Source organism: Panicum virgatum, chromosome 1N (genome assembly GCF_016808335.1).
Source record: "Panicum virgatum strain AP13 chromosome 1N, P.virgatum_v5, whole genome shotgun sequence".
NCBI classification, from domain to species: Eukaryota; Viridiplantae; Streptophyta; class Magnoliopsida; order Poales; family Poaceae; genus Panicum; species Panicum virgatum.
Window position 1 is genome coordinate 15,271,759 of NC_053145.1, and position 15,687 is coordinate 15,287,445.

At 52.1% G+C, this 15,687-nt stretch overlaps 3 protein-coding genes across 3 annotated transcripts; 1 reads left to right on the forward strand and 2 right to left on the reverse strand.

Annotated features, from left to right (window-relative positions):
* Positions 1-475: 475 nt before the first annotated feature.
* LOC120653349 lies at positions 476-2,087 on the reverse strand. The gene is made up of 2 exons (XM_039931108.1): positions 1,968-2,087; positions 476-1,210 (listed from the first exon to the last, which is right to left on the reverse strand). The coding sequence occupies exons 1-2, from the start codon at positions 2,085-2,087 to the stop codon at positions 476-478; spliced, it is 855 nt and encodes a 284-aa protein (XP_039787042.1).
* Positions 2,088-4,353: 2,266 nt separating this feature from the next.
* LOC120653980 lies at positions 4,354-6,027 on the reverse strand. Its single transcript, XM_039931621.1, has 3 exons — positions 5,402-6,027; positions 5,063-5,308; positions 4,354-4,926 (listed from the first exon to the last, which is right to left on the reverse strand). Exons 1-3 carry the CDS (start codon positions 5,783-5,785, stop codon positions 4,636-4,638), a joined length of 921 nt encoding a protein of 306 aa, XP_039787555.1. The 5' UTR covers positions 5,786-6,027; the 3' UTR covers positions 4,354-4,635.
* Positions 6,028-10,129: 4,102 nt separating this feature from the next.
* On the forward strand, positions 10,130-10,606 carry LOC120653350 (uncharacterized mitochondrial protein AtMg00810-like). The gene has a single exon (XM_039931109.1). It carries the CDS (start codon positions 10,130-10,132, stop codon positions 10,604-10,606), a length of 477 nt encoding a protein of 158 aa, XP_039787043.1.
* Positions 10,607-15,687: the final 5,081 nt, after the last annotated feature.

Below are 15,687 nucleotides of genomic sequence, written 5' to 3' on the forward strand. Positions count from 1 at the left end.
TGTTCACAGAATTAACACAAGCATCAGATAAAGACAAGCCGAACAAGCCTCCGCTCTCATAGCCTTTCCCAACAAATGTCCCGTACTTAGAAAGTATACACTTATTGGACTCAAACACAAGTTTATAGCCATCTCGATATAGCAATGAACCACTAACTAAATTCTTCCTTATTGAGAGAACATGCTGCACGTTCTTCAGTTACACGGTCTTTCCCGAAGTAAGTTTCAGATCGACCGTACCAACACCATGAACAGTCGCATGCGCTCTATTCCCCATCAGCAAGGAGGAAGTCCTCCCGTCCTGATATCAGCACAAAGAAATATCAGCACACACATGAATATTTGCACCAGTATCAATCCACGAATTAGGTGTATGACAAATGAAAGAACTATAGATAATAATTTACCATACCCTGATGTTCCTCCATGAGCCTCAATCAAGTTTGTAGATTTCTTGGGCCTACATGCTCTTCTCTCATTCTGTGGCATAGTGTCCCTCGACACCACAAATATAGCACTTGCCCTTTCCTTTATTCCGTTGATTTTTCTTCTTCTTCATAAAAGGAGTAGTGTTCTTTTGTTTGAGCTCTTGCTTGAATTTCTTCTTGTGGGAATTTCGATGTCCTTTCTGTACCACATGGGCACTAGAATTTGCCTCAACAACTTTCTTGCCGCGAACATCTTTAGCTCTTGCCTCCTCTTCAACATCCAAAGAGCCAATAAGATCAGCAATGCCAAACTCTTGTCTCTCATGTTTTAGAGAATTAGCAAAATTAGTCCAAGTTTGTGGCAGCTTTGCAATGATGCAGCCTGCCACAAACTTTTTCGGCAGCACACAACAGAAATTCTCGAGTTCTTTCACCAGTGTTTGTATATCATGAGCTTGTTCTATTACAGAACAGTCCTCAAGCATTCTATAGTCATAAAACTGCTCCATAACGTACAACTCGCTACCAGCGTCAGAAGCTCTATATTTGGCCTCTAGTGTATTCCACATCTCTTTAGCAGTGGACATCATCACATATGTATCCACCATGGAGTCTCCTAGCATGCTGATCATTGCCCCCTTGAACGTAGTATCCGCATCTTTGAACCGCTGCTCATCCTTAGCTGTATGCGGTCCAAGTGGTCTAGGTTCGACAACGAAATAGTAGTGCATAGCAGTCAACCATAGAACACACCTTTGACGCCACCTCTTGTAATGAGCACCCTAAAAAATATTCAGTTTCAATATTTGTGCAAAGCCGGTAATCGAAAAATGCCTATCACTTTTTTGGATTGTTAGAACTTTAGGCAATTTCAGTAGCAATTTAATCCAGAAAAAGATAATCAACAGGTTTGTAACATCAGATATGTGCATGTGTGATCTAAATGTGATGAGCATATAGATGATACTAAATACCATAAGAAAAATATAGCCAGCGGCAGAGCCGGATGCACTAATCAACATAGTACCTGTTCATGTAGTCGTCCCGCTCGATGCAGTGCAGAAAGGTTGCCATGCCGATCAACAACGAGATGTCGGGAAGAAGATGATCACCAGCGCCACCAGGAAGGAGAGGACGAATCGAGTAGTCGTGCCGCTTGCGGACACTCCCCAAAACTGTGGTTGCCGGCCTTCACCAGAGCAGGCGAACTCACGGACAGCAGCGTTTCGGAGACCTACTCTTCCCGTGCTGGTGCGCGCAAGAACTAGAACGGGGAGAACTTAGCAAGCAGCGGAATCTGTGGATTTCTCTTGAACCGAAGTTACTCAGAATGCAAGGCTGAAGAAGACTTTTCTATTGCAGCCAGCGGCAATGGAGAGGACACATGAGATCAATAGACACAAGAATTCGCCCGCGTCTGCCTTGGGCCAGCGGCATGCACCCCAAATATTGCACATAATATTTAAAACGGATCTTAGAATTTATTTGATTCAATTGTTAAATAAAATATGGGCCAAGCCCACAATAAATCTAACAAACCATGTAGGTGAGGATATTCTTCTGCCGGAGGTACGGCGGTAGGTTGCTGAAGACGAGCTGAATGACGGGGTCTGAGTACACCACCGGAACCTCCGCAACCTTGAGGCCGAGCGGCACCATCGTCGGGAAGCGTCGCAGGTCGCTTGTCCAGGCGGTGAGCTTGAACGTCGACAATGAGACTTGTCCTTCGTGACCGGGTCCAGCTGCTCAATCCAGCAGCTTTGGAGCCAGCAGCTTGCTCACAGTATCCATGTTCCACACGTGGGGTGGAATGCCCTCCAACTCCAGGGTGATCTTGTACAACAACGCCGATTGCTCGGCATGCGCGAGGCGCGTCCAGGGGCGGAGCACCGGTGAGGTGTTGCCAACCGGAACCTGTCCGATGGTGAATACCGCGTCCCTGGCTGCCTGCAAACGGCAGATGATAATGAAGTTCTCCGGATAGAGCGGATGAATAGTGAAATCGGACGCCTGTACTCCGGCCGCCGCCGCAAGAATTCCCCGATGGGCGTCATCCAGCTCGATGTCGGAGGCGGCGTTACCAGCCTGCGCCACGATGGCCAGACAGAGCCGGACCTCCTCCTCGTTGATGGCCTGGCTGCGCTGGATGAAGCAGGGGGCAGCCGGTCGCCTAGTGGTCGGGTGCCGGGTGGGTAGGAGGAAAGTCGTCGATCTCCATGGCCACCGCCGGTGCACCATCCCCACGTTCCCCGCTGAACGAGCTCCCCTCGCGCGCCGGGGGGGGGGGGGGGGGGGGGGGGGGGGGGGGGGGGCGGTGTCATCTCTGGCACAAGAGGTGTGCCAGGACTGTCCGGCCATTCTCCCAAGTTACAGGAATTGAGGCAGAGGTTCAGAAATTTTCTCGACATTTGTGAGAAAAATCTTCTTTCTTTTATGAAAATGCCGTGGGGGCGGTCTTTCCCTTCACAGGGGAGTTTTTTTAGATAGTTGGAATTAGTTCATCGTTCACAGCTTGCTCGTAATAATCATATATATCAGCAGCTCACCCAGTACATCGCCGGCGTGGATGCCCTGCTCTCCACCCAGCTGGCGACGCCAGAGCTCCAGCCCATGTTGTCGCCGACGACCCACTCCTGGCCGCCGCCGCGGACGACCGCCGGCGCCGTGCACACGACGCTGAGAAGCAGCACAAGCATGATGAAGTCACCACTCGACCCTTGCTATCGACGGGCATGTCGTCTACCACTGAAAGAATAGTGCCGGTTAAATCTTAGAATAAATCTAGAAAAATACGAGCACCAGCACCGAGTTGAGAACTCGAACCCTGGTGTGGTGGGCAGATTTCACTGCAAGTAACCTTACCACTTCAGTTCGCACCTTATCAATGTTTTTCCATGGACTATAAATTTTTCCTTAAGATTTTGACTAGTCCTATATGGTTGGCAACGTATCTAGTGCAAACCAAGGACTTTGTGCAAATCTGTGCAAACCTACTAAACAAAGTTTCAAAAAATTCTGAAAAAAATCATGAATGTGCTTCTCAGATTACATCATCTATATATATAATTTCATAGTCAAATTCGTCTTACTCTAGAAGTTACAAAAAAGACAAATTTGAGATACATTTGAACCATTATTGTTGTCAGAAAATTTGTCTTTTTTGTAACTTTTAGAGTAAGATGAATTTGACCATAAAATTTTGTATATAGATGAGGTAAGCTGAAAAGCACATTCATGATTTTTTTCAGAATTTTTTGAAACTTTTTTTAGTAGGTTTGCACGGGTTTGCACAAAATCCTTGGTTTGCACCAGATACGTTCCCTATATGGTTATCTTAATACCAATCAAATTATTAATGTTCTTGCATGAATTAAAACTTTTCTTTGGGATTTATGAGCAGTTGTACCACTCCGCATCAGTAATTTAAAGGTAGTAATCTTTTCGTTGAGGAATGGCTACTTTTATGGTGGCTGCGCTGCCAGAATGCTGGTGGCTGCAGGCAGTTAGCAGCAGGAATCAGCGCAGCTGGCTGATGTAGCCAAGCCGATGCAGAGTTTATCATATGTTTGTGACCCTGCTGTCAAAAATCACTCTATTCTGCTGGTTGAAAAGCCGGCTGATTTCGGTTGATGATTTCGGTTGATTGAATAATATTTTATGAGAGAAAAACAGTTGGAGCAGCCAGCAGAAAAGAGTGAATATCAAATGTCGTCTCCAGTGTGAAATGTTGTTGCTAGACATCGAAGCACTCTCAAGACTTAGTTGCAAGTGAAGTGCCAATTCTGTCCCGTCCATCCATCCAAATTAGACATACGAAAAACAGGGGGAAAACATTCATGAATGAACTGTTGAAGTTCTCTTCACGTCTGGTGAAGCGACAAGAAAAAATTAAACAGCGGGTACTTCACTAAAACTCAGGTAAATCTGTCGGAACATGCATGTCAGATGCAGATGCCGGTTTTTATTCGCATAAACACGTACGTATCCACATTCCACAGCAGTAGTAAAGCTTGTTCGTTCAACCATATTCCGTGACGATCCATCACAATTGGCAAGTTCTATCAGAGCTCAACGTCGTAAATCCAGAGAATTTACATGGCGAAATCCAGAAAATCGTCATCCGGCCGGCATCTTCTCTTCCTGTTTATTCCCGTCACTCACCCATGGCGCGCGTTGCCATTGGCATCTCCCGTTCGTTCGTTCGTTCCTAGCTGGCGCTGCTGACGAGCGCGTCCTTGTACGACCCGTGCGGCGGTGGCGGCGGCACGGCCACGGCGCCCGGGACGTCGTGGGCCCCCCGCCGTCCGCCGCCGTGCTCCAGGATGAGCGGCACCTTGCCCTCCCTCTCCATGGCCAGCCGCTCCTGCGCGCCGCCGCGCAGCTTCTCCATGCCGCGCCCGCCCATCTGCTGCGTCTTGAACACCTTGAGCAGGTTCAGCACGCCGCCGGCCAGGAACAGGAGGCTCCCAGACAGGCAGAACCACGCCCAGCTCCGCCCCTGCATCCAGAGTCCAGACCAGATCAGAATCAGAGCCGCCGGCCGCCGTCTCATGCGTCAGCAGCTCCGCGCTTGACATTTCACTTCCTACTACTACTGAAACTGAAGCTGAATAATTAATTATGTATGTTGCTACCAGTAGCGAGAAGGCGGCGGTGCGGCTGCGGCGGTAGTGGCGGTTGACGATGCCGGCGACGAGGAAGAGGGTGCTCCCCAGCAGGAGCGGGACCTGGACGCCCTTCTGCAGGAGCTGGACGTGGCCGCTGGCGCGTTCGTACACCTGGCAGATGTTGTGCACGGAGCCCAGGCACCAGAGCGCCGGCCCGGCTATCAGCAGGTTCAGGCCGTGCCTCGCCAGGCCGTGGCGGTACCCTCTCTCCATCTGCATCATGATGGCAAGCGAATAATCAAATCAAATCTTCGTAACAAGACCTTCCTTGAGAGGATCCGACCCGAAATCGATCGAACAAATAACCTGGATCTCGAAGAAGACAACGGCGAGGAGCATGAGCAGGGTGCCGGCGATCTGCACGGCGGGGACGGCGACCTCGACGAGCGCGAGCTGCGCGTCGAGCCCGGCCGCCGTCCCGAGGCGGTAGTCGACGCCGGCGGCGTGCGCCAGGAGGTCGTGCGCGTTGACGGCCAGCACGGCGGCGAGCCCGATCGCGGCCGCCACGAGGCCCGCCCGGGCGCCCCACGGCGCGAGGAGGATCTGCGCCAGGAACCCGGCCACCAGGAGGACCGCCGCGAACACGTACACGCCGGCGTTGATGTACTCCCACCGGTTGCGCGACGCCGCGCCGGACCCCCCGCCGAGGCTGTACGCGCGGCACTCGCGCACCGTCGCCAACTTCACCATGGCCGCCGCCGCCGCGCCCGCCCTGATGGAGGTTGTTCGTTCGCGCACTAGCTGGCTAGTAAGCAAATGACAGTGGAGTGGGGGGTGAGATGGTGGTAGGCGGAGTCCCTGGGACGGCGAGGATACAAGGAGAACGAAGGCGGCCTTGGTCGCAGAGTCGCCGTGCTAAGCTGGCTCGAGGAGGCGGCCATGGCGGATACGTGGCAGCATGCATGCAGCGCCAGGTGAAGGACACGCATGGCTGTTCTGCTGAGTAAAATATGAGAGTTGGACTGGAGTCTTCGAGATAGGGGTACAGCAGGACGACACGACGAGCGTCTGCTAAGCCACATCCGCTTGGCTGCTGGCTGGGCCTGCTGCTGCTTTTTCAACGCCTAACTTGTGTGCTATTGTACTTTAAAATAAAAATAAAGTTTAAAACTAGTTTTGAACTCCAACCTTAAACGGAAACTTCTTATAAAAACAACCTTGAATTGAAAATAACAGGAGGGCTGACAGATGGGTCCCACCACCATGTGACTTTTTTTTACCGCAACTACGGCGAACCCCGAGGGTTAGCCTGAACCATATATTAATTGAAGAAAAGTTTACAATGAGGGAACCAGAAACAGAAACAAAGAAAGAAAAACAGAAAAGCCAGCCCTAAGTCTGACAGCTATGGCCCGAGGGCCGCCATGAAAGAGGTGAGGTTACAACAGGTTACAATAGACACATGCGAGCATCCGGGGATTTGCAGCGATGCGACCACAGCTTTAGGTCATGTTGAAGCCCAACTGTCTACGCGACTATCCTGTGCCGCATGCGGACTCGGCGCACGTTCCCGACGCGGTCACGATGTCCTCGCCACGGCACGCTCTGCGGATCGCGTTCCCGACGCGGTCGCCACGTCCTCGCCTCGGCGCGCTCTGCGGATCACCCAAGACTCGGACGCACACGCCCACGGCTCCGTTCTTCCTAGAACGCCAGCGCGTCCTGTAATCTAGGGTAGTTTTGATCCCTTCATTGAGTTGGATGTATATATAGGCTATGCCGGTGATCAATGGAAATCACGGTTGATCCAGTTCCACTCTACATGGTATCAGTTAGCGCTTGATCCTATTTACCCGCTTCCGCCTTCCTCCAGCGCCGCCATGGCACACTCGCCGGCGCGCTCCTCCTCCTCCTCCTCTGATGCTTCCGACCTCCTCAACGTTCCCCAACCAACCTCCCTCGCCGTGGTTCAGACGGTGACATCTGCAACCACGTCCCTGTTCTCCTCGATCTCCTTGACTCCAACTATAGTCAATGGCGTTGCCTCCTGGAGTCTGTTCTTGGCAAGTTCAGTCCCTCAGCCACGTTCGTTCTCTGCCGCCCCTTGCCGATCGCGACGCCAAATGGCGTCAGGTCGACTACTCCATTGTCAACTGGCTCTACACAACCGTCAACCAGGGCGTCTTCGACCTCATCTACAAGCCCGATGCCTCTGCATTCACCATCTGGTCGGACATCGAAGGTCTCTTCCGCGACAACGAGATGCACCGTGCTGTCATCCATGAGGCTGACTTCCGCAGCGTTGTCCAAGGCGATCTCAGCATCGACACCTACTGCACCAAGCTGAAGAAGCTCTCCGACAAACTGCGCGACATTGGTCATCCCATCTCCGAGCCCAGCCAGGTGTTGAACCTCCTCCGCGGACTGAACCCCAAGTACCGCTACGTCAAGCCGGTGCTCACCTCCAAGCCTCACATCTTCATGGGTGCCCGCTCCTACCTGCTCCTCGAGGAGATCCAACTTCAGCACGACGACAACACGGCCGCCTCCTCGCCAACCACGGTGGCTCCGCAGGATCTGCCGCCCCCGCCGCTCACGGCGGGTCCTTCGGCTCTAGCGGCTCTTCTTCTGGTGCGTCCGGCTCCTCCAACCCCGACGCCGGTGGCAACCGCGACTCCAAGCCCAAGAACAAGCGCCGCGGTCGTGCATCGAGCGCCGGCTCGTCCTCCTCCGGCAACACGAGCGGCGCACCCCAGCGGCCACAGGTGCCGTGGACGGCCAACTACAACCCGTGGACCGGGCTTGTTCAAGCCTGGCCCATGCCATTCTGTGCGCCTGGATCCGGTCTTCTGGGTCCTCGTCCTCCGGCTCAACAGGCCATGGTGGCACAGCATCCGGCTCCTCCAATGCCCAATGCTGCACACTATGGGACGTCTTCTTGGGACAACAGCGCCCTCTACGCTGCCCTGAACACTGCCGCCGTCGCCACTCAGCCACCCAGCTCTGCCGATTGGTACTTTGACACCAGCTCCTCCTCCCACATGTCCAGTGGTTCCAGTATCTCTCCTTCGTCTCTAACTCCCTTTCAATCCTTCGTTACTGTTGGGAACGGTGGTCAGCTTCCCGTTACCCATACGGCTGCCGGCACTATCCCTACCTCCTCTACCCCTCTTCATCTGCATAATGTTCTTGTCACTCCCTCTCTAGTTAAGAATCTTGTTTCCGTTCGTCAACTAACTCGTGACAACAACATTTCTATTGAATTTGACCCTACCGGTTTTTCAATCAAGGATCTGCCAACCCAAATGGTGACGCTCCGATGTGACAGCCCAGGCTATCTCTACCCTCTACGGCTGCCTCTCCACCAAGCTCTCTCTGCGTCTTCTTCGGCGTCGATCGAGCTTTGACACAACCGTCTTGGGCACCCTGTCTCAACCACTTTGCATCAGGTCCTTCATAGTTTGGATTTCCACTGTAATAAATCGGCAGTACATTCTTATCACTATTGCAGTGTTGGCAAGCATGCTCGCCTTCCTTTCCAGCATTCAGACACACCTGCATATTTCCCTTTTCAACTTGTGCATTCTGATGTGTGGACATCGCCTGTTTACAGTCATTCCGGTTACAAATACTATGTTGTGTTCATTGATGCTTACACTCATTATATTTGGACTTACCCGGTTCGACAAAAGTCTGATGTTCCTCATGTCATCTGTGCCTTCTTTGCGTATGTAACCACACAATTCTGGCTTCCCATCATCGCTTTTCAGTCCGACAATGGCACTGAATATGACAACGTTGCCTTGCGCTCCTTCTCAGCTCAGGGCACGGCGTTCCGCCTCTCCTGTCCATACACTTCCCAGCAAAATGGCAAGGCAGAGAGGATTTTGTGCACCATTAACAACTGTATACGTACTTTGCTTCTTCACAGTGCAGCTCCCCTCTCCTTTTGGGCTGAATCTCTGAACACGGTGACGTACCTCATCAATCGGCGTCCCTGTCGCGCCACCGGGTAGATCACGCCGCACCATCTGCTTCTTGGTGTTCCCCCGCGCTATGATGAACTCTGCGTTTTCGGCTGTCTCTACTACCCCAACACCACGGCCACGTCGACTCACAAGCTCAGTCCCCACTCGGTGGCTTGCGTCTTCCTCGGCTACCCCAGCGATCACCGCGGCTATCGCTGCTACGATGTTGTCACCGGTCACGTCTACACGTCTCGGCACGTCATGTTCGTGGAACACGCCTTCCCGTTCCGTGACTCGCCTGCGCGGCCACGATCGCCCTCGCCCTCTCCGACCTCTGCCGACGACGACACACTACTACCAGTGCATGCCGCGCCTGCCCGCGTCGCGTCACGCCACCAGCCGTCCACGCCACTGCTGCCGCCGTCGCCTGCTACTGCACCAAGCTCTTCTGCAACGCTCACGCCTGTCACGTCCGCTCCTCAACCTCCTCGCCAGCACACCATGGTGACATGCGTGCGCGACGGCATCTTCAAGCCCAACCCCAAGTACGCGCTCACCGGCACGTCGCCAGTATCTGCTGTCCCTCAGTCGGTTCGTGCGGCTCTTCGTGACCCGCACTGGCGCAATGCCATGCAACAGGAGTTTGACGCTCTTCTACGCAACAAGACGTGGACACTTGTTCCGCGTCCTCTTTGGTAAGTGGGTGTGGAAGATCAAGACGGGGTCCGACGGCACGTTCGAGCGTTGTAAAGCTCGTTGGGTCGTGCATGGTGATCGTCAGCAACCGGGGATCGACTTCGGCGAAACTTTCTCCCCAATTGTGAAACCAGCCATCATTCGCACCGTCCTCACCATCATCGCCTCCAAGAACTGGCCAGCGTACCAACTCGACGTATCAAATGCGTTCCTCCACGGCAACATTCAAGAGCGCGTCTACTGCTAGCAGCCGCCTGGCTTCGCCGATCCAGCGCGCCCTAACGATGTCTGCCTGCTCTCCCGCTCGCTCTACGGCCTTCGCCAAGCACCTCGAGCATGGTTCCAATGCTTCGTCAAGCACGCGCTGTCCATCGGCTTCAGGCAAACACGCACTGACAGCTCCTTGTTCGTCTACAAACGCGGGAACACCATGGCGTATCTTCTCCTCAACGTCGACGACATGATCCTATCGGCGTCATCACAAGAACTCCTTCAGCACATCGTGCGTACCTTGCAGTCTGCATTTGCTGTCAAGGACATGAGGCCTGTGAGCTACTTCCTCGGCATCGACGTTCAGCGCAATTGCGAGGGCTTCTTGCTCTCACAGTCCTCCTACGCCCTCGACGTCCTCGATCGGGCCGGGATGTCCAACTGCAAGCCCGTCGCGATGCCGGCCAAGACTTCCTCCAAGGCCTCAAGCTCTGATGGTGTGCCGCTAAGCAAGACCGACGTGTCCTGGTACCGCAGCATGGCAGGGGCGCTCCAGTACCTCACTCTGACGCGGTCGGACATTGCCTATGCTGTGCAGCAAGCTTGCTTGCATATGCATGCTCCCACCGTGGCGCACTCCGCACTTCTCAAGCGCATCCCCCGCTACATCAAGGGGACTTCGTCGCTCGGCCTCTAGCTCCTGGCATCATCTTCGCCAACAATCATTGCGTACACCGACGCGGACTGGGCCGGCTGCCCAGACACGCGATGTTCCACGTCGGGCTTCGCTGTCTTCCTCGGCGACTCATTGGTCTCGTGGTCCTCAAAACGCCAGACGTCTATGTCCCGTTCGAGCGTGGAGGCGGAGTATCGCGAGGTGGTGAACGCTGTGTCCGAGTGCACATGGCTTCGGCAACTACTACGGGAGCTCTACTGCGACGTGACACAGGCTACCATAGCCTACTGCGACAACGTCTCCAGCATGTACATGTCGCGCAATCCAGTACATCACCGGGACACGAAACACATCGAAATTGACATCCACTTCATTCGGGAGAAGGTGGCGATCGGTGAGCTTCGCGTTCTCCAGATTCCTAGCGCCAGACAGTTTGCGGACATCTTTACAAAGGGTCTGCCGACGACACTCTTCGAGGACTTCCGTTCCAGTCTCTGTGTCGGATCGACAACTGCGGGGGGGGGGGGTGTTGAAGCCTAACTATCTACGCGACTATCCCGTGCCGCATGCAGACTCGGCGCACGTTCCCGACGCGGTCACGATGTCCTCGCCACGGCGCGCTCTGCGGATCACGTTCCCGACGCGGTCGCCACGTCCTCGCCTCGGCGCGCTCTACGGATCACCCAAGACTCGGACGCACACACCCACGGCTCCGTTCTTCCTGGAACGCCAGCGCGTCCTGTAATCTAGGGTAGTTTTGATCCCTTCATTGTGTTGGATGTATATATAGGCTATGCCGGTGATCAATGGAAACCACGGTTGATCCAGTTCCACTCTACAGGTCATCTGAGCACCGACGAAGAATAGTGGCATTGGACTCTGTTTCATCCCTGAAGGTTTTGGTGTTCTTGCATTTCCAAATGTTCCAAAGTAGTGCGGTCAAGATGGTCAAGCGGATCCTTTGGGTTTGCATTGGGGGGCCAGGGAGCAGCGAGCTCCAAAGGTTCTCTACCGATTGGAAGTTTACCGAGTCGACGCCAATGCAGCGCCAAAAATTTTGTGAGCGGGGCAAAGAAGAAAGAGGTGTACGACGTCTTCAGGGGCGTCACAAAAGGGACACAGCCCATCGTTGTCTGCGCCACGCAGGCTTAGGCGGAAGTTGGTGTTAAGCTTTTTTTGATGAGTTTCCCAGAGGAAGAGGCAGCACTTTGGGGGGGCATCATTCCGCCAGATGCAAGGGGCGAAAAGGTCATCTGGTAGGTGTGAGATAGATCTGCGGTAGTAGACAGACGAGGAGGGATGGGTGGAGGGGAAGCTTCGGATGTAGCACGCATCCTCCAGCGAGGGATCAAGGGTTACAGTTGTTAATCGGTCAAGCAGGTTGAGAAGTTCAGCTTCAGCGGCTATGGTGAGACGTGTGCGGAGGTGGTTGCGGAAATTGCCACCAATTAGAGCAGAAGAGACCGGGATGTTCTGGTTGAGAGAGTGTGAAAAGAGGTCCGGGCAGAGTTCGGCCAAAGGTTGGTCACCAAGCCAGGTATCAAGCCAGAAGGCGGTGCGCCGGCCGTTGCCCACGGTTACAGAAGTGGATAGACAAATGCCCGGAAGGACGGCCAGGATACCACGCCACACGGCAGTGTCGGAGCGCTGAGAGTCGCCGAGGTTGGAGATGGAATTCCAGCCGTACTTAGAGGAGAACCAAACCTGCCAGGGCAGGGTAGGCGGCTCGTGAAGTCGAAAGAGGAATTTGCTAAAAGGCAGCTATTCTGGAGTGAGAGGTCTTTTAAGCCTAAACCGCCCTTATCTTTGGGAAGGCAAACCAGCTCCCAAGGGTCCTTGCATTGGTAGCCGGACCAAGTCTGTTCGCATGCCCAAAGGAAGGAGTGACACTTCTTATCTATCAGATCAATGACCCCTTGAGGAAGAAGGATGGAGCACATGGCGTAAATAGGGAAGTTTGAGAGGACAGCCTGCACAAGGACCGCTCAGCCGCTAAGGTTGAGAAGGTGGCCTCTCCAGCCAGCAAAGTATCTGTCGAAGCGATCAAGGAGAGGCTGGAGATCCGATAGCTTGACCTTGGTTTGAGTGAGGGGGAGACCCAGGTACGGCTGAGGGAAGCTGGAGATGGAGCAGCCGAGGATGTCCGCCATCTCAGCCGCAGTAGTGTGGGGAAGGTTCATGGGGAGGAAGGTGCTTTTGTCGAAGTTGATGTGGAGGCCGGAGAAGGAAGAGAACTCAGAGAGGATTGATTTCTGGCGTGAAAGTTGTTGGGGGCATCCCTGAAGGATAATGAGGGTGTCATCAGCATATTGGAGAATGGGGCAGGGGAGGGAGGGGTCGAGGGGGTGGCGAATGTCACCTGTAAGAGAGGCCCTAAGGATCAACCTTTGAAGAGTGTCAGCTAGCAAGATGAAGAGGTAGGGGGAGAGTGGATCCCCTTGGCGGAGGCCTCTACGGCACTGGATCCATCTCCCCGGCTTGCCATTAAGAAGGACCACCGAGTTACTGGTGGAAGAGAGATCACTAATCCAGTGTCGCCATAGGGTGGGGAAACCCTTGGCCTCGAGGACACGGTCCAAAGCCAGCCAACTAACCGAATCATAAGCCTTGCGGAAGTCTAGCTTGAGGACAACAGTTGGGGCTTTTCTTTTGTGGCAGGTTTGAATAATGTCTGCTGCATAGACAAAATTTTCCGAGATATTGCGGCCTTTGATGAAACCAGATTGGTCAGGGTGAATGAGCGAGGGGATAAAAGGCTTTATCCTAGTAGTAAGAATCTTGGAGGAGATTTCAATGGTTGTGTTTTGCAGCGAGATTGGTCGGTAGTCGTTGGCGCAGCACGCACCCTGTTTTTTGGGAATGAGGACAATGTGAGATCTGTTGAGGCTGGAGTTTTTTTATTTTTATTTTTTTCATCGATTTATCAAAAATATATGTGGGTATAATTTTTTTTCAAAAATGTCACCCTGCCGCCGGATCAATTGGCGGTAAGGAGCTACCGCCGTTTGATCCGGCGGTATCTTCCCTGGGCCCACGGCCCAGGGAAGATACCGCCGGATCAAACGGCGGTAGCTCCTTACCGTCAATTGATCCGGCGGTAAGTACTACCGCCGCGCTGTAGCCCGGCTATAGCCGGCTGCTACAGCCAGCTGTAGCTGGCAGCGCCCTACCGCCGTTTGAAACGGCGGTAGGTGTCCCATATTTTTTTTATTTTTAAATATTTGTATAATTATTTTAAAGACTATCTGAACTGTAATTATTATCTTTACATTTATAGATATTTCAGAAAATAATAGAGATAGCGGAGGTTAGGGAAATATTTTTTAAAAATTTATACAAATTAGATTTAACTCTAATAATCTGTGAAAATATATTTTCATGAGATATTCATGAGTTTCAATTACTATTTCGATGTCTTGTCATCTTGCATCAGATTCTTCTGCACCCCCACTATAATTAAAAATATGGGAGTACTTACCGCCGTTTCAAACGGCGATAGACATGCGTGAACCATGCCTATAGACCAAATAGCTCCATCTATAAATAAAACATCACCCCATCTCATATGAAGTCAGTAGCCATCTCATACGGAGTCTTTAGCCATCCACGCACGGCCACCATGTCTTCCTCTGGTTCTACCTACATTCCGTGGAACAAAATTAGAGAACCTGTGCCTGAAGGAGTGCAGGTTCCAATGTGCTTCTGCGGTTCGTTGTGCAAGCTGATGGAGTCCAAAGTTTTGGGCGATGACTTCGGCAGGAGGTTCTTCATGTGTGAGAACTACGAGTTCGATCCGCCAAAGCGCTACGGCAAGGACAAAGCGAAGGTATCACCTCGCACTATCTAGTTTGCGCCTTCGGAGTTCAGTATGTTAATTCTAACTCGGCTTCGAAATAGAGTCCACCACCTCTTTGTGATTTCATAGAGTGGCTGGACACGGAGCAATCGACCGAAGCTAAGGAACACGTTGAGCGCCAAGCAAGGTGGGCTGCGGAAAGGTGGCAGCGAATGCTGCAAGAGGAAAAAATGGAGGAGAAGCGCAAGAAAGATAAAGAAGAGATCGAAAAGAGGTTCGCAGAAGTTGAACATTGGCAGGCGGAGGAGCGTGAAGCTGATAGGGAGAGGAAGCGAGAGAGGGCCCGCCGTGCGAAGGAGGCGGGACCCGAGGCTATTAGGAAGGGGAAGTATCTTCGGTGCACTCAGTAGATGACTATCATGTAATGTTCGAATTTCATATTCCCTAAGGCATGTTAGGTCTAGATGGAACACGACGTTACCGTGTTCCATGTACATGCCAGTGCAATTGTTATTGTAATTTCAATCTTGAATTAATCGGCATTGTGTAATTTGTACTAGCTGCAACTAAATTATTCAGAAGCATTGCCCTACAAATAAACTTTTCAGACCGACGCGATAACAACTCCGTTGGCATATATCGGCCAGTACAGACAATAAAAACAATAAAAACAATCACCGTTCAAACATTGAACACAAATTAAATAGTGGTCCACACAATTCAACGCACAGAACACATGACATGGCATGTCCGGACCTGTTGCAAACTACGGTAACGAGGTCCAATACTAAACCTAACATGCCTTAGGTAATTCGAACAAATGTTACATTATTTATTCAGACATAGCAGTACAACATCAATCATTCACGGGCAGTACCCTTATCACGTCCCGCGATGTCTGGTTTTGCACGCTCGCCTTTGCGTAAATCTTCATTCACCTTCTTTAACCACTCCATATATCGCTGATCACGATGGGTGATCCACGTGTCAATCCACTCATGGAAATGACACCAATGAGTATGCGTGTCTTCACCAGCGTACTTTTGCAAACAAGAAACGATTCAAAATTAATAAAAATAATAAAAGCATATTTACAAATTAATCTATACCTGTGATGTTGCACCTCTTTTTTGGACTTCCTCGATATTCTTGCAACACCAATATCTCTGGCCAAAAGTCTCGTAATCACGAGATATGTTCGGAACACAACGCATTTGGCAATAGCAATCTGGTGGCTCTACACCTTTCGGCCATACCTTGCAATCTGTAATACATCTATTGGGATCGTTAGGAGAGGGTCCTAAAT